General features: G+C 52.3%; 2 protein-coding genes across 9 annotated transcripts in view; one reads left to right on the top strand and one right to left on the bottom strand.

Moving 5' to 3' along the window:
• Nucleotides 1–62: 62 nt before the first annotated feature.
• Nucleotides 63–13,151, bottom strand: PEX6 (peroxisomal biogenesis factor 6). Of its 7 annotated transcripts, none has more exons than XM_080665850.1 (18): nt 12,223–13,151; nt 12,014–12,061; nt 9,205–9,368; nt 8,634–8,717; nt 5,586–5,688; nt 5,368–5,501; nt 4,642–4,753; nt 4,082–4,290; nt 2,946–3,174; nt 2,686–2,762; nt 2,404–2,536; nt 2,117–2,322; nt 1,965–2,026; nt 1,613–1,721; nt 1,207–1,323; nt 1,005–1,082; nt 719–858; nt 63–512 (listed from the first exon to the last, which is right to left on the bottom strand). In XM_080665850.1, the coding sequence occupies exons 1-18, from the start codon at nt 13,102–13,104 to the stop codon at nt 376–378; spliced, it is 3,024 nt and encodes a 1,007-aa protein (XP_080521976.1). In that variant the 5' UTR covers nt 13,105–13,151; the 3' UTR covers nt 63–375. The 7 variants fall into 7 exon arrangements, 6 of the variants coding, with proteins under 6 accessions (XP_080521976.1, XP_080521977.1, XP_080521978.1 ...); XM_080665851.1 differs by having other exon boundaries at nt 2,946–3,141; XM_080665852.1 differs by lacking the exon at nt 12,014–12,061.
• Nucleotides 13,152–16,324: 3,173 nt separating this feature from the next.
• The window catches only part of PPP2R5D (protein phosphatase 2 regulatory subunit B'delta), a 16,233-nt gene continuing 6,562 nt past the window's right edge, over nt 16,325–25,995 (top strand). Inside the window, exons 1-3 of one of the 2 annotated variants that reach the window (XM_080665558.1) lie at nt 16,325–16,464; nt 17,082–17,264; nt 22,178–22,255. Coding sequence is in view for 1 of the 2 variants with exons in the window: in XM_080665557.1 (XP_080521683.1) it covers nt 16,438–16,464; nt 22,178–22,255 (105 nt within the window). In the remaining variant the exon portion in view is untranslated. The remainder of the gene's footprint in view (nt 16,465–17,081; nt 17,265–22,177; nt 22,256–25,995) is intronic. The other variant, XM_080665557.1, reaches the window with a different exon arrangement.

The following is a 25,995-nucleotide window of genomic DNA, read 5'->3' as shown; positions in this document are numbered from 1 at the left end:
CTCCTCCCCTGGGCTTCCTCTGTCTTGCTCTACCCCACAACCACAACACCACCACACCACCAGCAGAGGGCAGCATACACTTTATTTTTAGCTACCCACCTGGCTCCCTCAGTGCCCAATTCCCATAACTCCAGGTCCCCACCCCACTTCCTGAGCAGATGGGCCTTAGTGTTGGGGCTGGCCTGGAAAAATGGACCGGGGATGCCTCTTGAATTCTCTCAGGCCTCTCCCCCCTGGCACTCCTGGAGGTAGGCAGCCTTCAGGTGGGTAATGGCAGCCTGAGACAGAGCCCTTTGCTCTCTCTCAGGTCTGCGGGGATCCCCAGGTAGCTTTAGCCACTGTGGGTGCGGTAGGGTCCCAGACTGCAGGAGGCCCCTAGCAGGCGGCAAACTTGCGCTGGATGCGCTTGTACCGGAGCAGTTCCTGCTCACTGACGGAGGGCTCCAGGCGGGCGGCGGCCTGCAGCAGGTCCTCCATGGTGAGCAGCAGTGCTGAGCTCCTGGGCTCCAGCCCTAGGGGAACGACATGGGGGAGGGGAGACCAGGGTTCCCAGCCTATGGGAGAACTCTGGCTCTATCCAAGCAAGGAGAGCCCTGGGGGGAGCGCCTTCTTGCCCAGAGTCCCCAAAACGCCAAGAGTCCCTCTTCAGAAATCCAGAACCGGGCCTGGTTTTCCCTCTAGCTTTTTGGCTGACCTCTGGGGCAGGTGAGTGGCTCACCTTCCTCCAGGTCCCGAACCCTACGTTTGAGGGCAGCTGTCATGGCATCAGAACAGAGGGAGTAGAGGTCCGCACCGGTCAGCTGGGGAGGGCAGTGATCCAGCACAGTCACCAAGCTCACGGAGGGCTCCAACTTGAATCTGTTGTAGGGACACAGGAAAGAAAGTTTTACCCAGCATGCCCTACTTCCTCCAAAGGCACCCCTGACCAGAGTATTCTGCACATTGCACTTATTCCCTAACCAGACCAAGGCCCAAGCCCTCTGGGAGTCTCCATCAGGGCATACTTGCGTGTGATGGCGCTCAGAACACGAAGCTGGGAGGCACGGTCCTCGCTCACCCCCATAAACACCAGTTTGTCAAATCTTTAGGGAGAGAGGTGGGCACACGTGTCAGGGAGCCCAGCGTAAGGGTGGATGAAGAAGGCACAGGACGGGGCCAAGGGAAAGCCTGACTGGGTCTGGTGGAGGAGAGATATAGGATGGGCACCTGCCAGGCCGCAGGAGAGCAGGGTCCAAGAGGTCTGGTCTGTTGGTGGCTCCGATCACAAACACATCCTGAGTGCTATGAAGCCCATCCAGCTCAGCCAGGAGCTGAGACACCACCCTGCAAAGGAAGAGTGAAGGGGAGTCCCGGGCCCACTCTCAGCTCTGCCCTACCTGCCTGTGGTGCCTCTCCCTGCAGGCCTTCTCCACAGGGCCCCTTGCTGAGTCGGGCCCTGTGTACCCTCCATACAGACACCCATTCTCCTCAATGTTCCACACCCAAAGCCACAGCCCCTTTTAGCTTCTGTCGCAGAACCGGAAGGACAGCACTCTGGGCTCTGAAGACTGCTGCAACCCATCTCGCATCCCTCTGTCCTGGACCCAGGCTCCATGCTGGCTCAGACCCCCACCTGTCCATCACACCTCCAGAGTCTCCACTTCGCCCCCGGGTTGGGGCCAAGGAGTCCAGTTCATCAAAGAAGATAATGCAGGGAGCCGCAGCCCTGGCCCTGGCAAACACTGAGGAGAGAGGGGCCCACAGGAGGGGAAGCTCAGGCGGGCTTTAAAGTCAAGATAGGAGGGAAGAAAACCCAGGCTTGATAATTCATTACTAGCTCCAGGAAATAGGCCCCACTGGCAGAACCGGGACTTGAGGAAAGGAAGACTAAGAATGCCCATGAGCAGCCTGAGGGTCGGGGGCTGGGGGTGGGGCACAGGGGCCATCGGTTTCAGAAGGACTGGAAGCCCTGTCCACTCACTCACCTTCCCGTACATTCTCCTCACTTTGGCCCACATACATGTTGATGAGCTCTGGCCCCTTCACACTGAGGGAGAGGATGTGGGAGGTAACACTCGTTAGACAGCCAAACACAATCGGCTCAATCCACCCAGCATCTCTCCAGGCTCCTCGTCACCTGAGGAAGGTAAGGCTGCACTCAGTGGCCACTGCCTTGGCCAGGAGGGTCTTGCCAGTGCCAGGAGGCCCATGGAGCAGGAGGCCTGAGCGCCTCAGGCCCAGGCTCAGCAGCTCAGGGTGCTCTAGAGGGAGCTGGATGGTCTCCAGGATCTCCTTCTTCACCTCCTGCAGCCCGCCCACATCGTGCCAGGACACCGAGGGGATCTAGGGGATGGAAAGAGCCCGGTTGGGGATATGCCGGAGGACGGAGCTCCGGTCCCACCTCCAAGGGCCTAGAGTCTCTACCTTAGGGGCGCCGATGGCCTGGGAGTGAGCTGACTGCAGCTGCTCCAGGGCTTGCCCAAAGTCCTCCGCCAGGAGCGGAAAGCCAGCAGCACACAGCTCCCGCTCATCCTCCTCAGTCAAGCCGCCGGCCAAACTGCAAAGAGAAACCCAGGGAGGTGTCTGGAGGACCTGACCCGAGGCCTCCCCCCATCAGGGTCCTGTTCCCTCCTCCCTTCCTTACCAGCTCCCACCCACCCATATTTCCTCTTGTCACCTTTGCCCTTTTATACCCAGTTTTCTTACCCAGAGTTCCTGATCCTGGTACAAGCTGCCCGGCTGCTGTGAGTCAAAAGGGCATAGAGATCTCCTACCACAAAGCCCTGGGAACCACAGGAAAGGATGCATGAGCAGGGCACAGTAGGCAGGAACCCTTGGGTGGTTGGTTCTCCAGCCGGAGCTGAGGCCCAAAGTTGGTGCCTTGGGGTTTTCTACCCTCACTTGCAGGGCAGCAGGTCTAAGTTCCTATGACAAAGAACATGGGAGGACCCTGCCTTGGTACTCACTGCACACCGCCGAGCCAGCTGTGCCAGGTCCACCTCTTGGCCCAGGGGCAGGCGGGCAGTGAGGGCCTGCAGGATGCTGAGCCGCTGCCCCTCTGACAGCACAGGCACCTCCAGCTCATGTGGAAATGCTGTCTGCACGTCAGCAGGCAGGTCCTGGGCCCGGCTTGTGGTGGCTACAACCATCAGTGGAGGGCAGCTGCAGACAGGGAGCGGGGACAGGGAGTGGGGACTGGGAGTGGGGACTGGGAGTAAGGACAGGGAGTGGGGACTGGGAGTGGGGACTGGGAGTGAGGACAGGGAGTGGGGACTGGGAGTGGGGACTGGGAGTAAGGACAGGGAGTGAGGACAGGGAGTGAGGACAGGGAGTGGGGACTGGGAGTGAGGACAGGGAGTGGGGACTGGGAGTGGGGACTGGGAGTGAGGACTGGGAGTGAGGACTGGGAGTGGGGACTGGGAGTGGGGACTGGGAGTGGGGACTGGGAGTGGGGACTGGGAGTAAGGACAGGGAGTGGGGACTGGGAGTGGGGACTGGGAGTGAGGACAGGGAGTGGGGACTGGGAGTGGGGACTGGGAGTGAGGACAGGGAGTGGGGACTGGGAGTGGGGACTGGGAGTGAGGACAGGGAGTGGGGACTGGGAGTGAGGACAGGGAGTGGGGACTGGGAGTGGGGACTGGGAGTGAGGACAGGGAGTGGGGACTGGGAGTGGGGACTGGGAGTGAGGACTGGGAGTGGGGACAGGGAGTGGGGACTGGGGAGAACTCTGCTGGCAGCTGAGCACTGCCTTGTCCTGAGGCAGGTGCAGGAGGGCAGGAGGTTGATGGGTGCTAAGATGGAATAAGGAGATGAGCACCCCAAGGCTTCTTGGATGGGCTCCATGGGAATACCTCGAGGGGGCCTGTATCCCCCTCACACAGGGAGCTCACTGAGGGCAGAGGCTGTGCTTTTTCTTCAACCTAGTGCTCCCCAAGAAAAACTAGGGACCACATCCTCCTCCCTCTGGATACCCCTAAGCTCCTCAGGGCTGTCAGGAGGGCAGCCAAACTGGCAGTAGACACTGGAGAAGCCATGGAACAGGTGATGGCTAGAGGATGAAAGGCTGAAGAGAGGGACGAGGGCTGGGCCCAGCTCTGTATACCTGGTGAGGGGGTCCTCATCGAGGAGGAGGCGACGCAGCATGGCCACCACACGGGCATCCTCACCTAGCCCATCACGATCCCGGCCCAGAAGGTCCAAGGCTGTCAGCAACAGAACCACAGGCCGGCAGCGCCGGGCCCGGGAGAAGGTGGCCTGCAGCTTTGTCTCCACAGCCCCACTGCTGTCTGCACAGAGGCTGGAGCAGGGTACCTGGGGAGGGGTCCCGATGGACCTGTGAGCAAGGGCCCGGTGGGACTGGGGCAGGAGGAGTCAGCAGGTGCAGGCCACCTCTCTTTTAAGGGTAGGGATGGGGAAAAGAAGTACTGCTGGCCAGTCCTACCTCTTCTTTACCCTAACCTCATTCCCTGGACTGTCTATCAAAATCTTAAAACCCCCTCCTTGAAAGCATCTCTCAGGAGCTGAGCATCAAGGGAAATGGAGACCCACTGGGCTGAGGAGTTAGAGCCAGGCCAGTAGCCAGAAGGAAGAGGGGAGAGGGAGAAGGGAGAATCTGGGCTGGGGAGGGGAAGCACTTGGGTTCTACTCTCCCAGTTCCCTCACCTTCAGCAAGTGGAGCCCGAGGCGGCTGCAGGCAGCAGCCACTGCTGTGGTCTTCCCACTGCCTGGGGGGCCCCGTAGAAGGACGCTGCCAGTTCCTGTCAGCAGGGCACCCCTGCAACCAGAGGACAGACACGTCTCTTCCACTCTGCCCAAAATGGGGAGTCCCCAGGAACAGGAGAGCCTGGCTCTAGAGCCCAGACACCTGCTTCTGTTTCCCCCTGCCCCTGGGCTGTCCCCACACCCTGAGGCCACGTTTCCCACGCCACCTATGGTGCTCTGGCCGGGGTGTGGAGCGTATGCAGCAGCCAGGACTGATTCCCTTTGTCACCCTGCTTCTTCCATAAAGCCCTGTGTGTCTGGTCTGGACTGGTATCAGGGAAGGGTCTGTGTCTACACTTGGGCCAGTGGTCTGGAGAGCTGTGTCCTTCCAGGTCAGGGTGGTTGGTGAGAGCCGGCATGGCTAGTGGGCTCCCCAAGGGGAAGCGTCGTCAGAGACAGCTGTCCCTGGAGATTCTTCCTCCACTGCCAACCTTGGAGGATGGATGTTATCCCAGGAAAGGAGTCTGGGAATCTGCCTACAGAAAGCACAGGGGCTAATGGTCCTGGTAGACTGGTGTGAGGGAGGTCCAGCCGATAGCACGTCCACCAGGGCATGGGGAACTACTTGTCTGGCCTGCTCCCCTCCGGGGATGTGGCGACCCCCAAAGCTGCTGCAGCCTCACTCACCCTGGCTGGAGGCGAGGTTTCAGGGCAGCACACAGCTCAGTCACCAAGGCCTCCAGGCCCGGAGGAGATAAGCTGCTCCAGAGACTGGATTCTCCCGAAGGGACCCTTGGAACAGGGCTCAGGGTAGAACCCACCTGTGAAAGGTGTGAGGAACCTTTAGTTTTTACAAGCTGTTTCTGCTCCTTTCCTCAGGTCTACTCCTACCCCCAGGGCCTCACCAAGTACAAGGAGGTATGGGTGGTGTCGGCCAAGTAGGCGCTGGTTGGCCCATCTGGAGCTTCCCCAACTGTTCTCTTCACTTTAAAGAACATCTCCTGCCACCTGCAGGAACGAGGCCCCATGAGTTCCAGACCCAGACACACAAAGCCCCTCCCCAAGGACAAGGTGGCTGTCAATCACAGGGGTCCACTGCAGGGACAAACTCAAGAGCGGCACAAATAAATGTCCAAGACCTGGCGGGGATCGAGCTGGGGAGAATTGGGGGAAGGGAAGATGGATGGTCTTTCTTCTTTTTTTGGTTAATCCTCACCCAAGGATATTCTTTTTCCATTGATTTTTAGAGAGAGTGGAAGGGAGGGGGAGAGACACAGAGAGAGAAACATCGATGTGAGAGACACAATGACCAGAATTGAACACATGACCCTTCAGTCCAAGGGCTGACGGTCTAACCACTGAGAAAAACCAGCCAGGGCTTCTTATTTTTGTTTTTGAAAATTTTTTTTGTTAATCCACACCCAAGGATATTTTTCCCATTGGTTTTTAGAGAGAGTGAAAGGGAGGAAGGGATAAATAGAGATAGATGTGAGCGAGATACATGGACTGGTTGCCTCTGGCACACGCCCTGACTGGGAATTGAACCCAAGACCCTTTGGCATGTGGGCTGATGCTCTAACCACTGAGATACCAGCCAGGGCATAAAAATCAACATTTCTCACATGTATGAACCCATTCAGCAGATTAGTGGTTGCCAGGGGCTGAAAAAAGGAGGGAATAGGGAGTGACTGCTAATGAGTCTGGAATTAGGTTGCACAACCTTGTGAATATACCAAAAACCACTGAGATGTACATTCCAAAAGCATGAATTTTATGGTATATGAATTATATCTCAATTTAAAAGTTAACATTTTCCCTTCCTTTGGAAAAAAATGAAAAGACTGCACAGGCCCCAGCTTCACTCAATTCTGTTCCAATAGGTCTGGGGTGGGGCTCTGGCATCTGTATTTTTCAAAAGCTCCTCAGTCATAAACAGGGCTATGCAGGCACTGGCCAGTGTCATAGAGAATTAGGGTTACCCAACCTGCTGCTACTGCTGCTGCGGGGAGCAGTTACCAGCCCAGTTTCTCAGATGAAGAAATGATGAACTTTTCCTCTCTTTAATCCTCAGGCAGCAAGGCAATGGCAGAGCCAGTCCATAACCTTGGCCTCACTGAGGTCCAATCAACCTGCAAATTCCTTTGCTCACAATGACCTACAGTCACAAAGCTGCCCCCTCTGGGAGCAAAAGGGGAGTGGTGGGAATGCCTCCAGGTGGCAGGGGGAAGCACATCACGCTAGTATTACGAAATTCTTGTAACTATTACGGTAGTCAGTGATCATGCTAAAAACTAGGACATAAGGAAAACTGTCTTCCTGTTAATCATTCATTATAAACAAACAATGGAAGGGTCTACAACCTACAATCTCAATCAAGCCCAACATCGTGCATCAGGGTATATATGGCCAGCACTGGGACCCAAGGAGGAACAGCTCCAGTGGAAGGTTAGGGGGAGACTCCCTTCTTCCGTGGAGGGCAGCTGGACCATTTTGCCGAGTACAAGGGTCAGAACTTAGGAACATATCTGGACTCTGCTGGGGAACACAGGGTTGTGTTCCCAGGAGCCAGATGGGAGACAGTGGAGCCTGGCTCCCGTCAGCCTGGTTAGGGAAATGGAACAAAGGGTAGGATCTGTAGAGGTTACACTATCACAGGAGACTCCCTGCAGGGCTTCCCTTATCAGGCTCAGTAGACTCATCCTCACCTGTCCTTGGACCCAACTGTCCTTCCAACCCTGCTTTCCAGGACCTGCTCAGGGGGAAGGAGTATGTGCTCAGCACCCAGAGGGAGACAGCTCTCTGGAGGGTTAGAATGGCAGATGTCCAGGAATAGGATTGGCTTGCTGGTCTGTCTCAGGAGGGCCTAGTGCCTGTTTCCCTTTGATAGTGCAAAGGGTAGACATCCTGTAGTTCTCCTACAGAACGCTAGCTCATAGGCATTGGAGGATGGAAGACAGAAGTGGGAAGTGACTGGTACCTGCCAGCCTGGCACTTTCTCCCAAGTCCCAGTTGTAGATTTGATCTGGGAAAGCTCAAAGAGGTGCCACATGTTACACAGGGCACTACCACAGCCCTAGATGTTGGTCAAGAATAAATCAGGCACTGCAGGCAAGGCATCTCTCTCTGGGCAGAGAACCCAGGCTGGCTGGGCCCAAGACCTTGGTCCTGATGATGCTTAAACCCAAGATCCCGCAAGCTGGTCCCACCACTCACTGAGCTTTGCCTGAAAGTTGGGTTTGTGTGTCTGTCAGTTGTGTTCTCCTAGTAAGTCGCTACTGGAAATCAGTCCTGAATAGAGGACTGACTGGGGAACAGGCACTACACATTCTTCCCCCTTCATATAAGGCCAAAGCAGTCTCTAAATCCCTTTCACCATTTTACATGGAGACTCTGTGGTCAAGAGTCAACAGGAGGAGAAAGGTTGGACTTTTCCTGTTTCAAGGTTCTTGGCTCATTTATGCTCTTATTTCTCATTCTCTGTTGAGGATAAGGAAAGAGGGAAGGCCTCTCTAGGACAGCAGCAATCCCTCACTCCCCCTTTTGGGACATAAAACCGAACAGCAGCATGTGCACACTCCATCAATTAGGGTAGACATCAGAACCTGGGTCTCCTCATGCTGAGTATGTGGGAGGTATGGCCCAAATAACATTGTGGTTGAGAATGGAAAACAAGGAATTCCACCTGGGTCTAGGCCATTCATTTATTTCTCATGCTTTACCTTACCTAGGGCCACCATTCCCTTTGAGGATAAACCCCACCCAAAGCTAGCAGGCAGTGATTCTTAATCTTTTTTCCGTTATGTACCTATTGAGAACCTGAAGATTGGAAAATGTAGAACAACAAAATGTTCTTATGCACAAAATTATTCCATACCACTTGGGAAGAGGGGGGTTGCAAAACTCCTGCACCCAGATTAGGAACCCCAGCTGTGAGAGAGGCGGCAGCTGCATACCTGGGCAGTTTCTCTGGCCTTCCTTCCAGGATCTCTACTTGCCCAACTGTTGGCACACACAGAACATCCCCTTCCTGGACCACCCTGTAACACAGCAGCCCTGGTCAGCTCACAGTGGGAGTCAAGAGCATGTGCCTGACATATTCCTCCCCCGCCCACCCCACCCATTCCCACCATCAACATGAAGACTACTTCCTAGGGGTCTAGTGCCCACCCAGAGACCCCAAGCAGTTGTCCAGAGAGCAAGTCTGACCTAGAATGGGCTGGAGGAAATGGTGGGGAGGCTGGAAAGGAGAATCGGGAACCAGGGAGGGGTAAAGCAGGATCCTGGCTCTCTTGGGGGTCCTCTCAAATCAAAGCAGTTTCTCAGGTTAGAATGTCCAGATTCACCTCAAGGTCCAGATTTCTCTTCTACTGTCTGCCTGACACACCAAGAGGCTTCTAGGCACAATACTGCTTAAAATGTGGCTTTTTTAAACCAGGGGCTCCATGGTACCTGGATCTAGGTGTGATGGGACAGGAGAGCAATGGGGGTGAGATGCTATCCTCCTAAAAGGGGTAGCCAGCTAACCTGGGTGTCTGAAAGTGCCGATACAGAACATGGTCATAATTTCCACTCGTGCTGTAGTGGGGAGAGGACACAATTTCGATGTGTAACTCTTTGGCAAACGGAGGCCCAGGCAGCACTGAGCAGCTTCCTTTTTCTTCAGGGGCAATGGAGCCTTCCAAGTATCTCTATGAGAGAAATAACCATCACCTCATAATCTCCCAGAGTCAGGCTCTGCCCTCTCTCTTATCAGCCAATATTTCTACTTTCATCCTCTGTCATTCCCATAACCCCAAGGCTTGTGGAAGGGGAGGTCTAGGAGAGCAGAGCTGAATACCTGTATCTTCCCTAGAAAACAGAAACCTCTCCTAATGAGCACGAGGAAAAGGTTTCTGACTCTGACTTTTCTGACATTAACTCCAAAAGTTCCCCAGTAAAGATAACTCTTCTGTGATACCTTCAGGTTGGGCCAGAGCCACTAAAATGGTAGCCATTTAATTCCCACAGTCCTTTGAATGGCACCAGGCAGCCACTGGACTGGATGTTAAGTGGACATTAGAGCAGGCACTCTGAATTCAGGCGGTGGGAAGAGGATATGAACTCACTGAAGTTTAACAGGTTGGTTCAGCTGAATGAGCTCCGGTCTGAGTACTCTAGTAGTTTTTCCTCCATTCAGAAGGAAACCCAGTCCTGGCTCCCATTCATGCATACATCTCCTCCTGACATCCCATGGCCCTAGTTGGCTAGGCCAGCATCATCTAATACAGTGGTCGGCAAACTCATTAGTCAACAGAGCGGCAAGACGCAGCTCATGAGCCACAAGTGGCTCGCGAGCCACAGTTTGCCGACCACTGATCTAATAGAACTATCCACAGTGATAGAAATGTTCTATATTTACATGTGCCTATTGAGTACTTACTTGATATGTGACTAAAACAACTGAAGACCTGAATTTTTAACTTTATTTAAATTAAAGTCACAAAGTGGCTAGTGGCTTCCATATTGGACAATTAAACATCCATCTACGTGCTTAATTAAACATTAGGCTATATTTGTCCCCCCCAAAAGAAAACAATTATCTTCTTGAAGTAAGGTTCTTAAAGGGAGAAACAAAAAACTTCACTTGGATGTCTATATATATAAAAGCCTAAGGAACCAAACGACTGGTCGCTATGACGTGCACTGACCACCAGGGGGAAGACGCTCAACGTGGGAGCTGCCCCCTGGTGGTCAGTGCACTCCCACAGTGGGAGTGCTGCTCAGCTGACCAATGGGCACCAGATGCTGAGCTCACTACCAAGTGTTGGCAGTGGCAGGCGCAGTAGGGCCAGGATGAGTGGGAGCAGCGCGGCGCCAGGCCCGGGCTCGGGCTCCTCCCTGGCCGCCTGCCGCTTAGGGCACTACTACATCCTGAGGGGGGATGTCGGCTGGCCTGCCGGGATCAGGCCAAAACCAGCAGCTTGACATCCCCTGAGGGGTCCGGGATTATGAGAGGGCACAGGCCAGGCTGAGGAACCCCACTCGTGCATGAATCCATGCACCAGGCCTCTAGGTAATATGCAAATAGACCGAACAGCAGAACTGAACAACCAATCAAAGCGTAATATGCTAATGACATGCTAAGGCCGCTCAACTGCTTGCTATGACGTGCACTGACCACCAGGGGGCAGATGCTCCAACCGGTAGATTAGTTTGCTGCTGGGGTCGGGCCGATGGGGACTGAGCGAGACGGGTGGGACATGCCCTGAAGCCCTCCTGCAGTCCCTCCCCGGCCGATTGTACACTGGTGGGGTTCCTCAGCCTGGCCTACACCCTCTCGCAATTCAGGACCCCTCAGGGGATGTCGGAGAGCAGGTTTAAGCCTGATCCCACAGGTCACTCCCCTTGGGAGGGCACCAGACGCAGGGCTCATGGCTGGCAAGCACTGCTGCAGCAGCACGAGCCTCTCCTGATAGGGACTGATTGGGCAGGCACAGTGGGGCCAGGATGAGCGGGAGCAGCAGGCAGAAGCTGCAGGTGGCATTGGACTGCGGGTTTTAGACCGATCCCTGCAGGCAACCCAGAAGGACCCCACCTGTACACGAATTCGTGCACCGAGCCTCTAGTCTATACTAATAAAAGGGCAATATGCTAATTAGACCAGGAGACCTTCTGGACATCCTTCCGGACAAAGCCATTGTGGCGGGGCCGAGGCAGAGGCCGTTAGGGGTGATCAGGCCAGGAGGGGAGGGCAGTTGGGGGTGATCAGGCCGGCAGGCAGAGTGGTTAGGGGCGATCAGGCAGGTAGGCAGGTGAGCAGTTAGGAACCAGAGGTCCCAGATTGCGAGAGGGATCCCAGATTGGAGAGGCTGCAGGCCGGGCTGAGGGGCAAATTTCGTGCACCGGGCCACCAGTATTTAATAAAATATTACAATTAAACACCAGGCACCAAAGATAATAATGGGCCCTCCCTTTAAGAAATTTACAATATATAATTGGGGATTGGACAGATGACATGAACATAAAAAGGCAGAATAAAATAAATGCTGCAAAAAATAAAAAGGCACAATGCTATATATAAGAGGATGTCATGTTAAATTTTTGATGGTGAAATTATGAAAGGCTTTGTGAAGATGGTGGCATCTTTATATGGGCCTTGAAGGAAAGGATGGTAGGACTTACAACAGATAAAGGGGAGAAGGACAGGAAAAAATTTGAAGCCAAGGATAAGCATGAGCAAAAGCACTGAAGTATCATCCTCCATACTACCCAGCACAATATGGGGTACACTGGCATTTCCACAAACACTTGTTAGATTGAGCTGATTAATGTATAACCCTGGTACTTCGCGCACCTCACATTTCACCTGGGTAGAAGAAAGTCCTTCCCATGCACCACCGCACTATGGAGGATAAGGATACTTTGATTGTAGAGAAAGGATAAATCAGGTTGAGACATTAAGCGAAAAGTCCAAGATCTAAGTAGTAAAGGACCTTTACTACTGATTAAAACAAAGAGGGGAGAAGGCGCATAAGCATTCCTGACCTCAGCCCTATATCCTACCTGGATTCTGAGCTCTCCCACTTCTAGGAGATCACAGCCGAGATTAAAAGCCAGAGTGGCAGGCACGAGGGCCAGTCCATCAGCGAGGGGTTCTCCCACCGGCCCAGAGCCGGGCCCCAGCCTTTCTGAAAGGTCCCAGCGAGGCTCTAGGACCTGCACCGTGGCCAAGCGTGGCTGGGAAGCCTTCGATGACTCTCCGGCCGGGGTCACCCACACCCACTCGCCCTGGAAGAGGCCGAGGCTACGGAGACAACTCCGGCTCACCCCCAGGGAATCTCCAGTCCCCCCTAGAACTCCCCGGAGTCGCCGGACTGCACCGGAAACCGCGAAGGAGGACACCAAGGGCGGGGGTGGGGGCCGGCTGCAGTCCCCCGTCTCCGGGCCCAGTTTGGACCGCCCTCGGAGCTCAGTCACAGCCAGCCGCGTCCCTGGGCCCAGCAGCCCTTGCAACGCCGGCCGCGTCTCCAGCACCCGCGGTCCGGGCACGGGCAGGGCCTCCCCGCGCCTCACCAGCAGCGGCCCGATTCGCGGTCCGAGCCCGGGCCCCGGCGAAGTGCCAAGCAACGCCCAGCCCAGCGCCGGGGGCCGCCGCACCGGCCGCGCCCGCACCCGCGCCCCGGAGCCCAGGGCCAGGAGCCGCAGCAGCGCGCGGCTCACCAGCAGCTGCGGGGGCCCGGGACCCTGCTCTTCGACCCCCGCGCCCGCTCCCTCCAGGGCCGCCACCAGCAGCGCCGGCCCCGCCGGGCTCTCCCCTGCGGGCCGCAGGGCCAGCACCAGGCCGTGCCCCGTCGCAGGCCACGGGCTCCCGGGCGGCAGCAACACCGTCAACGGGGGTGTCTCGTTCGGGAAGGGCTCCAGGACCCGCAAGACTGCCAGCGCCATGGTGACAGGGACCGAAGAGGCCAGTGAAGCAGCGCGCCTCCCGGAGCCGGACAGCCCTACGGCTCCGCGGCGTGCGCCGTTTCCGCTTCCGTCGGGGGAGGTGCGAGGCAGGTGGGTGGGGCGTGGGGTGCAGCGCGCTTGCTCTGAGGGTGAGCTGCGCCCTGGCTTGATCTGGTTGGTACCTCTTTGGCAGTAACACAATTTGCTGCGGTTGCATAGTTTTTACGCACGCGTCCTTTGAAACTGTTTCCAGGGATTTGCCTTGCACGCCTGCTAAGGGAGTAACGTCCTCTCAACCACCTTGCCCCATAGCATGCACTTAATTTCTTGAATCATCAATGAACGGTCAGCGTGCAGCGGGCCAACTCGGCCCCCGGCTGGGAGCTGTGGGTGGAGTGTTTAGGAAGGAGTCCATTTCTCTGTGGAAATCCTACAGTTCCCACTGTGGAAGTGTAGGCACTGAGGTTTGGGGGTTGTGGGAAGGTTGAAGGAGGGAGTGGTAGGATTATAAAACTGTCTCAGGCATGCTTATGGGTATGTAGTGCTTGCTGGCTGAATTGCTGCATGTGATTCATGGAGCCCTGGAGTGCTGAGTGCTGCCACACCTGTTCCAACTCATCCTACACAAAACCCACGTTCCAGTGTTTCTTGTCCTGTTTCTTCTACTCCCACCAAACTTGAAGCAAAGACAAAGCAGCTTTGCTTTTTTCATCCCTCCAAAACCAGCTGTTCTCCCCCAGCCAATACTTGCAAACTGGAGATCCATTTCCTGTTTCTAGGAGGATTGGGAGGCGGCGGGAGGGGGGGGGGGGGGTAGCAGAGCAGGCAGAAGAGAGTGGTTCAAGGCTTCAGTCATGAGCACCAAACCAACAGCTTGCGTCCCACCTGTACTGTTACTTTGATTTCATACTTGTTTCCATCTCCCTGCTCTGTACAAGACACTAGACTAGATGCTGGTAGGCCATGCTTCCAGTTATTAACAATATATAGGGTTCCTCCAAGATGTATACATACACTTTGAATAATTATAAAGGCAGTGTTTATTAAAATATATTACATTTTCAAAATTGAGCTATCAGCTATTAAAGTTTATATACATTTTGGGGGGACATCCTGTACTGTATATGTACTTAGAATCAATGGGTTCCTTGGTGGTAATCTACTCTTTCTGGACCTTGCATGCTCTTCCAGCTACTGCCCAACTTTCTCCTTTCCTTCGCAGCAAGCATCTTGAGGCAGTCTTCTACTCTGTACATTATGCGTTTCTAAAAATGCTAGAGTTGAATATTACATTTACATGTTATAAGGCATTTCCATCCCTAAAGCAATAAGATTTTGAAAAATGTCTGATTATAGTTTCTGGAGGTAACTCTAGTCCTAAACCTGAAATTGCACAGTCCTACAACTTTAGAACAGCATGCAAGAATGTACTAGGTAGCTGAATTTGCATGGATGAAAATTCCTATTTGGTAATTCTAAACTATTATGTGCCTCTGTTTCCTGCTCCCAGAGGACCAAGGACTGAAAGGATGGCGGGGTGTGTCCAAAGAGGATAATCTTGCTTTACACAGTAGCAGGCAAGCTCTAGGCCTTAGGACTATGGTACTTCTTGAGGCCTCCAGAATGGGTAAATACATCTGGTATCCTGTCTCAGTTGGCACCCACATGGACACAAATATCCATCCATAAGTAAACTTTCCTCCCAGGCTTTTCCCCCAGCAAATAATGGCTGGCATACAGTCCAATCTGCATTACCTTAAAATTGTATTAGTTACTGGGAGCCAAACACTACTTCTATAAGACTTCCACACCTCTTAGGGCTCTTCAACCTACTATAAGCTTCCTTTTACTCCTCTGAAACTTTCCTGTAAAGATCACCCATAACCTCTCAACTGCAGAATCAAGGTGATGCTGTCTGATCTTTATCTTAGTCTTTCTCCGGAATCTGACACTATTGACCAATTCTCTTACTTCCTTTGCCATTATGACACCAGTTTTCCTCCTACATCCCTGATAGCTTCCTGAAGTCATCCTCAACTCCTCCCTTTCCCTTACATCCTCCCCACAATCCAGTGAATCACCAAATCCTGTTGATTCTGCACATTTCCCAATTCCATCCTTTTTCTCCATGCCCATGGCCATCTATATATATATAAAAGCCTAATCTGCAGTGTCCTCTCCTGAGTTCCACTCACCAGGAGTTTGATCACTAGCTATGATGTGCACTGACCACCAGGGGGCAGCGCGGAATGAAGGAAAGCCCCAGCTGGCACCTGCTAGGGACCCTGCCCATACATGGATTTCATACACTGGGCCTCTAGTTGTATTATAACATTGCTCTCCTGGGCAAGGAGCACAGGCTTATTCTTAAGCCTTCTCCAGTTTCTTCATGTAGTCAATCTGCTACTGGAGTTAACTTTCTGAAACATATTCCTCCAGCCCAATCTAGGTTTGTGTAATTCATTACACTGTATCTTAACAATCGGTTTATATCTGTCTGTGAACTTCACCTGACTGGAACTCCTTGAGAGCAGGAACTGACCTTATCCATTAGGACATTAGCTTGTGCAGGGTGGGGAGTAAGGGATGTATTTCCCAAGACACTAAACCCTGAGTTTCCAAGTGCGCAAATCTAGCTGGTTCCCCAATCCCAGGAGATTTGCAGTAGGAACAGGGACCCACTTCCCAAAGTAGCAACAAACCCGGGATTCTCATCTTATTGCACCCAGGCCCCAGTCTGCGAGGCTTCACCTTTGATTTTCTGCAAGCCCTGTCTAGGAAAGGGATGCCATCGAGCACTCTCCACCAATTAGAGCTACGTTACCCTGAAGAAGAAAGGTACCCCTTCATTTTAGGGCTTCTTCAATTCGGACTGGACAGAGTAGCAGAGTGGAGAAAGAGTGAGAGCCCCCTTAGAAGGGAACCGGCTGTGAAGAAAGGCCGAGGCCGACGTACCACCGACGCCGGAGTGCGGCACTCGGTCCTAAGCTTGGGCTTCCCCTTACCCCCGCCTCCTTCGCTAAGCTCGACCCACTTTAGGGCGGGACTTCCCACTTTAGCCAATTCTTGGAGCCGAACCCTGGCGGTTTGTACTCTTCTTTTCCAATGAGAAAAAAAGGAAGCAGCTTGGCTCCAATGGCCAATCCGAAGAGGCGGCGTCTGGTTGTCAGGCAGGTTTGGAAGAGTTCGGGCCAATTGGAGGCGCAGACACCGATCAACCCGGGCGCAGCGCGCAGGCGGTGGCGAGGAGACGCCGAGCGGGCCGAGTGCGGCCGAGCAAAGCCGGAGCCGGAGTGGGGCCGCAGGAGCCAGGCCGGGTCCGGACGGGCCGAGATGCCCTATAAACTGAAGAAGGAGAAGGTGAGCATGGCCCTTTTCCTTCCGCCTCCGCCTTGGGGCCTGCGCGGAGCTCTGGGAGGGGCTCGAGCCAGGCCCGGGACAGCCCCGGACTGACCCTCCCGTCCGGCCCCCGCGGGGCTCCCTGGGCCAGCCCTCTGTCCCCGCTGTCGGGCGCACCCCCAGCCTGTGCTGCAACTGGGAAAGCACCCTCATCTTGCGCGAGATAGAGTCCCCCCCCTCCTCAACTTACACCTCCCGACCTACCCCGGCCCAGGGTAACCCCTCCCTCCAGATCTGCCCCACTCCCAGGTTATTCCCCGCTTTCTCTCCCCCCACCACTCACTCCCCCACCCCCACCCGTTTGCTGGTTTGGGACAGCCCTCATCTGAGGTGGTCCCTCCAGAACTACCCACCCTCCTAGCCCCTTCCCTCCTCTTCCGACCCGCCCGGGCCTGCACTGGCCTTCCCCACCTTTCCCTACAGCCCCTTCTCCCGCCCTGCCAAGCTCCCTGACCTAGAACAGCTCTGCTTTCTCTCTTCTCCACCGAATCTGGCCTAGGCCCCTCCCTCTAGTTCTTCCTTCACACACAAACTTGTGAGCCAGGACTGAGCCTTTCCTTCTGTCCGTGGAACCTCAGAATGTCAGTGCTGGATGGGACCGCTGAGTGCATTCAGTGCAATCCGGAGTGGTACAGATGAGGAGACTGAGGCCCGGACAGAGGAAGGGACTTGGCCAAGGTCACACAACCTGCTGGAGGCCCAGCTGCAATACCAGAGCTCCTGACTGAAAGGCCCCTTCTTACCCAAGTCCCCTCTAACAGGTATCAACCGTCTCCCAGGTTCAAACCAGCCACCATTCCCAGTCTGAGCAGGCTCCTTCCCCTAATCCTGGGGTAACCTTTGCATTTTTTATTTTTTGCACAATACTGGACTTCTGTCTTTCCTGGGCCATACTGTCTGTAAATCTGGAATCTGCCCTCGCTATCAGATTAGTTTTCCTTCTTACCCCACGGACTAGCCACCCCTGAACACCCTTGCCTTTGTGATGGTGTCCTGACACAGGCTGTTTCTTTCCTTTAAAAAAAAAAAAAATGCTTTATTTATTGACTGATTACTTTTAGAGAGGAAGGGAGGGAGAGAGAGAGAGAGAAAATTCAATTTGTTGTTCCACTTATTTATGCATTCCCTGGTTGGTTCTTATATGTGCCCTGACTGGGGATCAAACCCACAACCTTGGCGTATCAGGACAACACTCTAACCAACTGAGCTACCTTCCTCATCTACCTCCATACCACCTTCCCCTGTTCTTCATCCCTGCCTTTCTCTGCCCTCTATTTCCTGCTGTTACTGAGATCTGACTCAGAGGTGTGGTTCCTTTGAGGTACAGATTCACACAGAGGATGCTAGAATACCAGTTCCAGCCTTCCCCAGCTTCTCCTTTCCTGGGCTGGTTCCTCGTGCTGAGGGGACAGCTCTGGCCTGGTGTTCTGCACCAACATAAAGCAACCTACACTACGACCCCAGAGGTGTCATGCTTTCGTTTGTCCTCTGATGGGCTGTGTTGCTGGGCTTCCATCTCTGACCTTATCAATTAAACTCTTTATCCTGGGGCTGTTGGAGATCTGCCAGGGTTGTCCCCATAACCTCTCAGGTCCTGATGTTCTGAGTGTAGGGTTGTGATGGTGCACTAGGCACTGAGTTGGTCAGGGTTATGTGCCCCACCCGAGGCCCTGTCCTTGGCAAGTGGGCATGCTACAGTGGTTTGGGCAGCTTAGCTTTAGATGATACACACACAGCCACACAAGGGGCTAAAGGGCTCCTTCAAAGGGTCACAGGTTCGATTCCCAGTCAAGGGCAGGTACCTGGGTTGCAGGTTTGATCCCAGGCTTGGTCAGGGCGCATGCAGGAGGCAACCAATAGATGTGTCTCTCTCACATTGATGTTTCTCTCTCTCTCTAACTCTCTGTCTCTCCCTCTCTCTCTTTTACTCTCTCTCCCTCCTCTCCCTCCCTCTCCCCCCCCCCCCCCATTCCACTCTCTCTAAAAATCAATAAGAAAAAAAAAATCCTCTGGTGAGGATTTTTAAAAAAGCCCTGCCTGGCCTGGCTCAGTGGTTGAGCATAGGCCTGTGAATCAGGAGGTCACGGTTCGATTCCCAGTCAGGGCACATGCCCAGGTTGTGGGCTGGATCCCCAGTGTGGGGCATACAGGAGGCAGCCAATCAATGATTCTCTCTCATCATAGATGTTTCTATCTTTCTCTCCCTTCCTTTCTGAAAACAATAAAAATATATTTTAAAAAAGAGAAGGAAATCTTACCAAAAAGCCCTGCACCGGTGTGGCTCAGTTGGTTGAGCATTGTCCCATGAACAGAGAGGTCACCTGTTCAATTCCTGTTCAGAGCACATGCCCAGGTTGCAGGCTCCATCCCTGGTAGGGGGTGTGCAGGAGGCAGCCGATCCATGTTTCTCACATTGATGTTTCACTCTTTCTCCCTCTTCTTTCCTCTCTCTCTAAAATAATATATATATCAGTAAAAACATATTTTTTTAAAAAAGTGCAGAGGAGCATGGAATTCAGGGGAAGCTGGTGAGGTCTCCACCTATCTGTAGTTTTTAGTCTGATGGAACAGATATTGTACCATCCACAGAAAGACTTTCTCTATTAGATGATTGAGAAGAAGAAATTTGAATTTGACTTGCTAGGACCACAGGGATAAGTATTTGGTTGGAAAAGAGTATTGGAAGGATTGGAGTACATGGAGCCAGGCATCGCTGATCCCCTTCGAGGTTTAACATTCTGCTTTTGATTTCCAATTGCCTTTGGCCTTCTTCAATCAATGACTGGCAAGTCCTGAGGAGGAAGGTGGTGACATGTGACAGATTTGCCTGGATGGGGTAGGGACAGAAAGAAGGGATGGGGTAGAAGTGATGTTCATCTCTCCTTTCTCCTCCATTTGAGTTGGCCCCAGTCCTGGCCATCCTTCACAGCTTCTTCCCTGAAACCGCTCCTGAACCTTCAGGTGGGAGTGAGCTCCCCCTTGTCCCCTGGATTTATAGAACACTTGGTAGGTCACTTATGCCCCTTTTGTGTTCTTTTGGACTAGAATTAATTATGGACAAGTCCTTCCCCTTGAGATAATAACTAAGTTCCATTTTGGTTTGGCATCGCCCTCGCACACAGTAGGCCCTCAATGGATGGGTGCTGAGTCAGTCCCTTGGGGGGATTTTCATCCCTCTTCTTCCCTCATGTTCTGATCTGAGACTTACATCTTAGGTTCCTGAGTCAGGTGCCCCTGCTCCCTCCCACTTTCTTCTTATTCATAATGATAGTAATAACATTGACTAACATTAAGATTTTCATGGACACTGTGCTAAGGGAATCAGGAACCACGATTGTCGTCACTTAATAGATGAGGAAACTGAGGCTTAGAGAGGCTAGTCAGTGGTCGGCAAACTCATTAGTCAACAGAGCCAAATATCAACAGTACAATGATTGAAATTTCTTTTGAGAGCCAAATTTTTTAAACTTAAACTTCTTCTAACGCCACTTCTTCAAAATAGACTTGCCCGGGCCGTGGTATTTTGTGGAAGAGCCACACTCAAGGGGCCAAAGATCCACATGTGGCTCGCGAGCCGGTTTGCCGACCACTGGGCTAGTTAACTTGCATATGATCATGCAACTAGTAAGATTTAGGCCCGGAACGCAGGGCTGGCTCCATGGTGCCATGCAGCACTGGACTGCTGGGCTGGGTTGACGTGTGTGCCCTTCACCTGTTCTGCAGGAGCCAGGGAGCGAGAGTGGTGGGCCACGCAGCTGGGATCTTTCTTAGGCGCATTCCCTGAGTGCTTGTAGGGTAGGTTGGGGGCGGAGGGGCACAAAAAAGACCCAGTAGCTTATGATCAAGTCAAAAGATAAGACACGTATGAAGAGGGGTCACCTGTGTCCAAGGGGCCCACATCTGGGGTCTCTACAGTCACCTGTGTTGTGTTCTGCCTGCACCCCCTCATCCTTTTCCTCTCCACCCCATGATCTGAGCCACTTCCTGGCCCCTTGATGACGGGGTCAGTGTGCCCAGCATGGTCAGTAGGCAGTGGAAGAGTAGTCAACCCAAAGAAGGAGCTCCTGCCTGCTCCTGCTTGCTCACGTGACTGCTCACTCGGAGCTGCTCCACACCTGGGAATGGCTTCCTTCTCCCTGCCCCCACGAAGCCTTCCCCCTACTCCACCCACACAGAGCTTGCTTCTCCCTGAAATCCATTTGCCCCCATAGTCACAACCACTTGATTTAATGCTTCTCACTGGAGGAGCTTGGATGCCATTGAGTTGCAGAATCTCAGAGCTGGAAGTGATTTCCAAGGTCCTCCAATCCAGTCTTCATTAAGGCTCGAAACCCCTTCCGCAACATGCTTCGGAGGAGGCGTGACTGTGCCCCTGCTTGAATGCTCTTGGGGTTGGGGACTTGCAGCCTCACTAGGCAGCCGGCTTCTGTGCAGCTGCTCTGGAGAAAATTCTCCCTTGTTTGGAGCCTCCTTGTCTTCCTGCCACTTCAGCCTCTTAAGCCTCTGGATCCACATAGAACAAGTTGCATCTCTTGTCCACAGGACAGCCCTTTAGTTATTTGTAAAGAACCCTCTTGCTCCCGCTCCTGCCATGACTCCTCCCTGCCATTGTTACCTCTCCCAGTTCCTGCAGCTGTTGGTCTCAGGACATGCTTTTGAATCCACTCCAGTATGGGTTGTATTCCCCCCCACCCCCACCCCAAAGAAAACCTAGAATTTGTCTTTGTCCCTCCCTAAGTCTGTTGCTCACAGCTGAACCAGATCCTCCACAATGGCCCCGTCTGTCAGTGCCAAGGATGGTGCTTCCGGGTTCCCCATGCCAAGCACTCCACACAGGTCTGTTAGCTGGATGGAAGGTTAAGTGAGCTGCCGGGGCATCCATGGCACACAGATGAATTGTTTTGACCTTGCAGTCAGACCTAAATCCCCAAGTCTTTTTCACATTTTCCCCATCTTGTCCCTGTGCAGTTGCTTATTTTGGCCCGAAGCATAGGAAGAGATGCTGCAGGCCAGGGCTTGGAGCCAGTGGCTAGGTTCCCGAGGGAGACTTGGGACTAGTGCTCACTCTTTGTAGGAGTTCAGGGCCTTACTCCCACCCGTCTCTGTCTTGTCCACTGAGGCATTCTTGGGACAATTCCTATACATGTTAGCATTCCTGGGCCCCACTGATGGTGCCAGTATCACCCTGTCATCTGGGTGCTATTTGTGACATTTAAAAAAAATGCCTCCCGCTCTTTCCAGATGGCTTTGCGGGGAGTGTGGTGACTCCTTCCCCTCCAGCATGAGAGCCTCAGGCACCCTCTGCCCACTTTGGCCCGAGCTAGTGTGAGCAGCTTGTTCCATCATGCTTTTCCCTTAAGACTTTTCACCTGGTTGTTGACAGAGGCACTCCCAGGCCCTAACTCATCTACCAGCCTTGGGAGGTGAAAGAGCATTATCATGCTTCATTATTGTGTGTGGGAGATGTCTTCCCAACCAGATTCTAAACTCCTTGGAGGGACTAAATTTCCCTTTTGTACCCCTGGGCTAGATACAAGGCAGGTGCTCGGTAGTTCTGGTTGATTGATTGATTCAACTGGACAGAGGATCATTATAGCAAAGACCTAAGGGGTCCAGACAAGGCCTCTCCCTTCCCCTGGCAAATACTAACTCTACCTCCATCTTCTTCCTTCAGGAGCCCCCCAAGATTGCCAAAGGCACGGCCAAGTCCAGCAGCTCAGGCAAGGATGGTGGAGGCGAGAGTGCTGAGGAGGTAATGAACGTGGGCATAGCCCTAGTTATGCTGTACACACCAGCTCCAACTGCTAGCAGGCTAGTGGGGTGAGGGATCCCAGGGGGCCAGAAGTTACCCAGACAGAAGGGAAGGAGGCTCCACAGCCTGGGAGGGACCTCAGTCAGGTTTTTGCTTCGGCTGGTGCAGACCAAATAAGTTCTCCCCATTCTTCAGCCTCCCCGGTGATTCCTGTGAAAGTTGTTTCTCTGTCTAAACAACTTGGAGTATTGAGTTCCTTTTTCCTTAGGGCAAAAAGCTAGGGGTACCAGGTCCTGGGAAGAAGGGGAGAAGTATATGATGCTAGGTGGCGAGTGGCTTCAGCATGGCTCTGGGTGAGGGTGGGGGTGGGGGTGGGGAGTGGTTGGTGTTCCTGAGTCGGCTGGGCTCAGCCCATTGCCCTTGATCCTGATCAAATGGGAGCTACTGCAGGACAGTTATGAGCAGAGGTCAGCGCAACCCAGCAATCTAGGGTTGTAAAGCAATAAATGGCAAGCGGAGAGAACACTGGAGGGTGGAGGGCCTTAAGGAAGTCCAGAGTATGTCCATGAAGGTTTCCGAGTGTGCTCAGGGGGATGCTCAGGCGGGTATATAATCCTGACATCATTGAACAAATGCTCTTATTTCCCAGGAGCTGGTGATTCTTGATTTCTCTGCTTGCTGCTTCCTGTTCTAAACTGTTCAAAGGGATGGAGGAGAACAGAAAACAGGGGCAGGTCTTGAGTGTTTTTGGGGAGAAGATATTAACAAGTGTTTGGGGTTAACTCTGGACTTAGATTTTTCTGGGTATTTTTGGTCCCTGTCACCTTTAAAGAGAGCTGCACACTTTTCACACCTGTGACCATTGTTTTAGGGCTCATTTGAGTAATTGGAAGAAGCAGGGTGGGTGTCTCCCACTTTGCAGACACGGAAGTTGAGGGCCGCAGAAGATAAATTCCTCCTTCTCTACACTGACACAGTAATCTGATCAGGTCTCTAGAATAGTCCTTATCACTGGGTGTTGTAACTGTTCTCACATGTGTTTTCCCCACTGACTGTGGGCTCTGAGGGAAGGAGCTGGCTTCTTCCCATTCCCGTGTGCTCCTGCACGTTCACAGCAGATTGGTCAAGACTTCCTCGGAGCACTCCCTCTGGGCTCAGCCTCCCCTGTAGGAATGATGACACCTGTGGAACCCACAGGGAAGGTCGTTGGGAACTGGCAGCTGATATTCAAAGCAGCAAGAGAGACTTAGAAGCTGGACAGAAAGAATAGTTAGGGGGCTGCTCCCACCTTTTGCCTATTACCTACTTGTTCAGTTGTTAGATTGATGTCATTTATCACCATCAAACCAGGATTATAGGAAATAAAAGGACTTTTTAAGAAGAGCAAAGGGGGGGGGGGAAAGGAACATAAATATAAATAATAAAATGGCAATAACTACATACCTATCAATAATCACTTTAAATGTAAATGGACTAAGTTCTCCAATCAAAAGACAAAGAGTAGCTGAATGGATAAGAAAACAAGATCCATATATATGTACACTGAGTGGCCAGATTATTATGATCTCTGAACGTATAATAATCTGGCCACTCAATGTATATCCTATATAATAAAGGGCTAATATGCAAATTGTCCCCTCGACCAGGAGTTCGACTAGCAGGCAGGCTGGCCAACTGCCTATGTCCCCTCCCTCTGGCCAGGCTGACCGGACCCCACCCATGCATGAATTCATGCACCAGGCCTCTAATATATATATATATACATATATATACACACACACACACACACACACACACACACACACACACACTCTGAGTGGCCAGATTATTATGCGTTCAGAGATCATAATAATCTGGCCACTCAATGTATATACTAGAGGCCCAATGCATGAAGATTCATGCAAGAATGGGCCCTCCTTCCCTCCGGCCAGGAGCCACCTTTCTGCCTTCCCACGCTGCCCAGAGGCCCGGAGCTGCTGAGGTGGTGCAGAACATCTGCGTCCTGCCCCACCCCCGGCCACTCGGCACCTGCATATGCAAATTAACCCTCCATCTTTGTTGGGTTAATTTGCATACTCACTCCTGATTGGCTGGTGGTCATCACGAAGGCATGGTCAATTTGCATCTTTCTCTTTTATTAGTGTAGATATATATACTGTCTACAAGAGACCCACTTCAGATTGAAAAGATACACACCAGACTGAAAGTAAAGGGGAAAAGGTATTTCATGCAAATAAAAATTTTAAAAAGCTGGCATAACAATAAATATATCACACAATACACCAATAAAAATATATAAAGAAAGAATAAGGCAATCATTAAAACTGATGGCTATTTTTTTTTTAAATATATTTTATTGATTTTTTACAGAGAGGAAGGGAGAGGGCTAGAGAGTTAGAAACATCAATGAGAGAGAAACATCAATCAGCTGCTTCCTGCACACCCCCTACTGGGGATGTGCCCACAACCAAGGTACATGCCCTTGACCGGAATCGAATCTGGAACCCTTCAGTCCGCAGGCCGACGCTCTATCCACTGAGCCAAACCAGTTAGGGCCTGATGGCTATTTTTATAGTTTTTAAAAATATATTTTTAGTGATTTTAGAGAAGAAGGGAGAGGGAGAAAGAGATAGAATCATCAATAATGTGAAAGAATCATTGATTGGCTGCCTCCTGCATGCCCCCTACTGAGGATTGAGCCCACAACCTGGGCATGTGCCCTGACTGGGAATTGAACTATGACCTCCTAGTTCATAGGTTGATGCTCAACCACTAAGTCACACCAACCAGGCTATTTTTTTCTTTATTGGAACAAAGAAATAAGAATCTTATTAACTGAGTCTATGGTGTTGACTATAAAAGACTTACTATGTAAGAATATAAATGCCCAAAACATTTATAGTATTTCATTTATTTTAAATAAAATCAAACTGATTAAGCATGACTGGTGTGGCTCAGGGGTTGAGTGTCGACCCATGAACCAGAAGGTCTCAATTTGGTTTCGGGCTCGATCCCCAGTGGGGGGCATGCAGGAGTCAGCAGATCAAGGATTCTCTCTCATCATTGATGTTTCTATCTCTCTCTCCCTCTCCCTTCCTCTCTAAAATCAATAAAAATATTTTTTTTAAATCAAACTGATTAAAATGAAAAAAAAAAAAAAGATTGATGTCATTTCCTGAAAGCAGCCTTTCTTGACCACCGCCTCACCCCCCATCCCCACCTGCCCAGGACAAGGTCAGGCCTCCTGCTCTTTGCTCTTCTGGCACCCAGTACCATCCACAGCAACACGTAACCGCAGTTGTAATGAAAAATTCCATGTGAATCCATTGTTTAGGAGTTGGCTCCTTTGTTAGTGTGTGAGCTCTGTGAGGCTCTCGTTCAGTGTCGAAGGGCCTGGCACACGGGAGGCGCCAGCATTTGAATGCATTAGTGAGTGAAAACTGAATGAGCAAACAAACCAATTTCAAATTAGAGCTGGAAGGAACCTTAGAATCTAACCCTCTCCTTTCATAGGTGGGAAAATGAAGGCTCCAACAGTTTAAGAAATATGCCAAGACCAGCTGCTAGGATTTCTCCACTGCCTTTCTGGACCAATCTGATAAAGGCAGGAGTAGGTCAATATCAAGCCCTCTGGGGCAGGAGTGTTGAGTTCGCCTTTTGCGCTGCTTTGTGAAATGCTGCTCAGGGCTTACCTGTAAGGCAGCTACAGGAATTCTGCCACATGCTTTACTAGAAACGTA

Source organism: Plecotus auritus, assembly GCF_963455305.1.
Source record: "Plecotus auritus genome assembly, chromosome: 4".
NCBI classification, from domain to species: domain Eukaryota; kingdom Metazoa; phylum Chordata; class Mammalia; order Chiroptera; family Vespertilionidae; genus Plecotus; species Plecotus auritus.
This window is presented reverse-complemented; position numbering and strand designations above follow the sequence as displayed.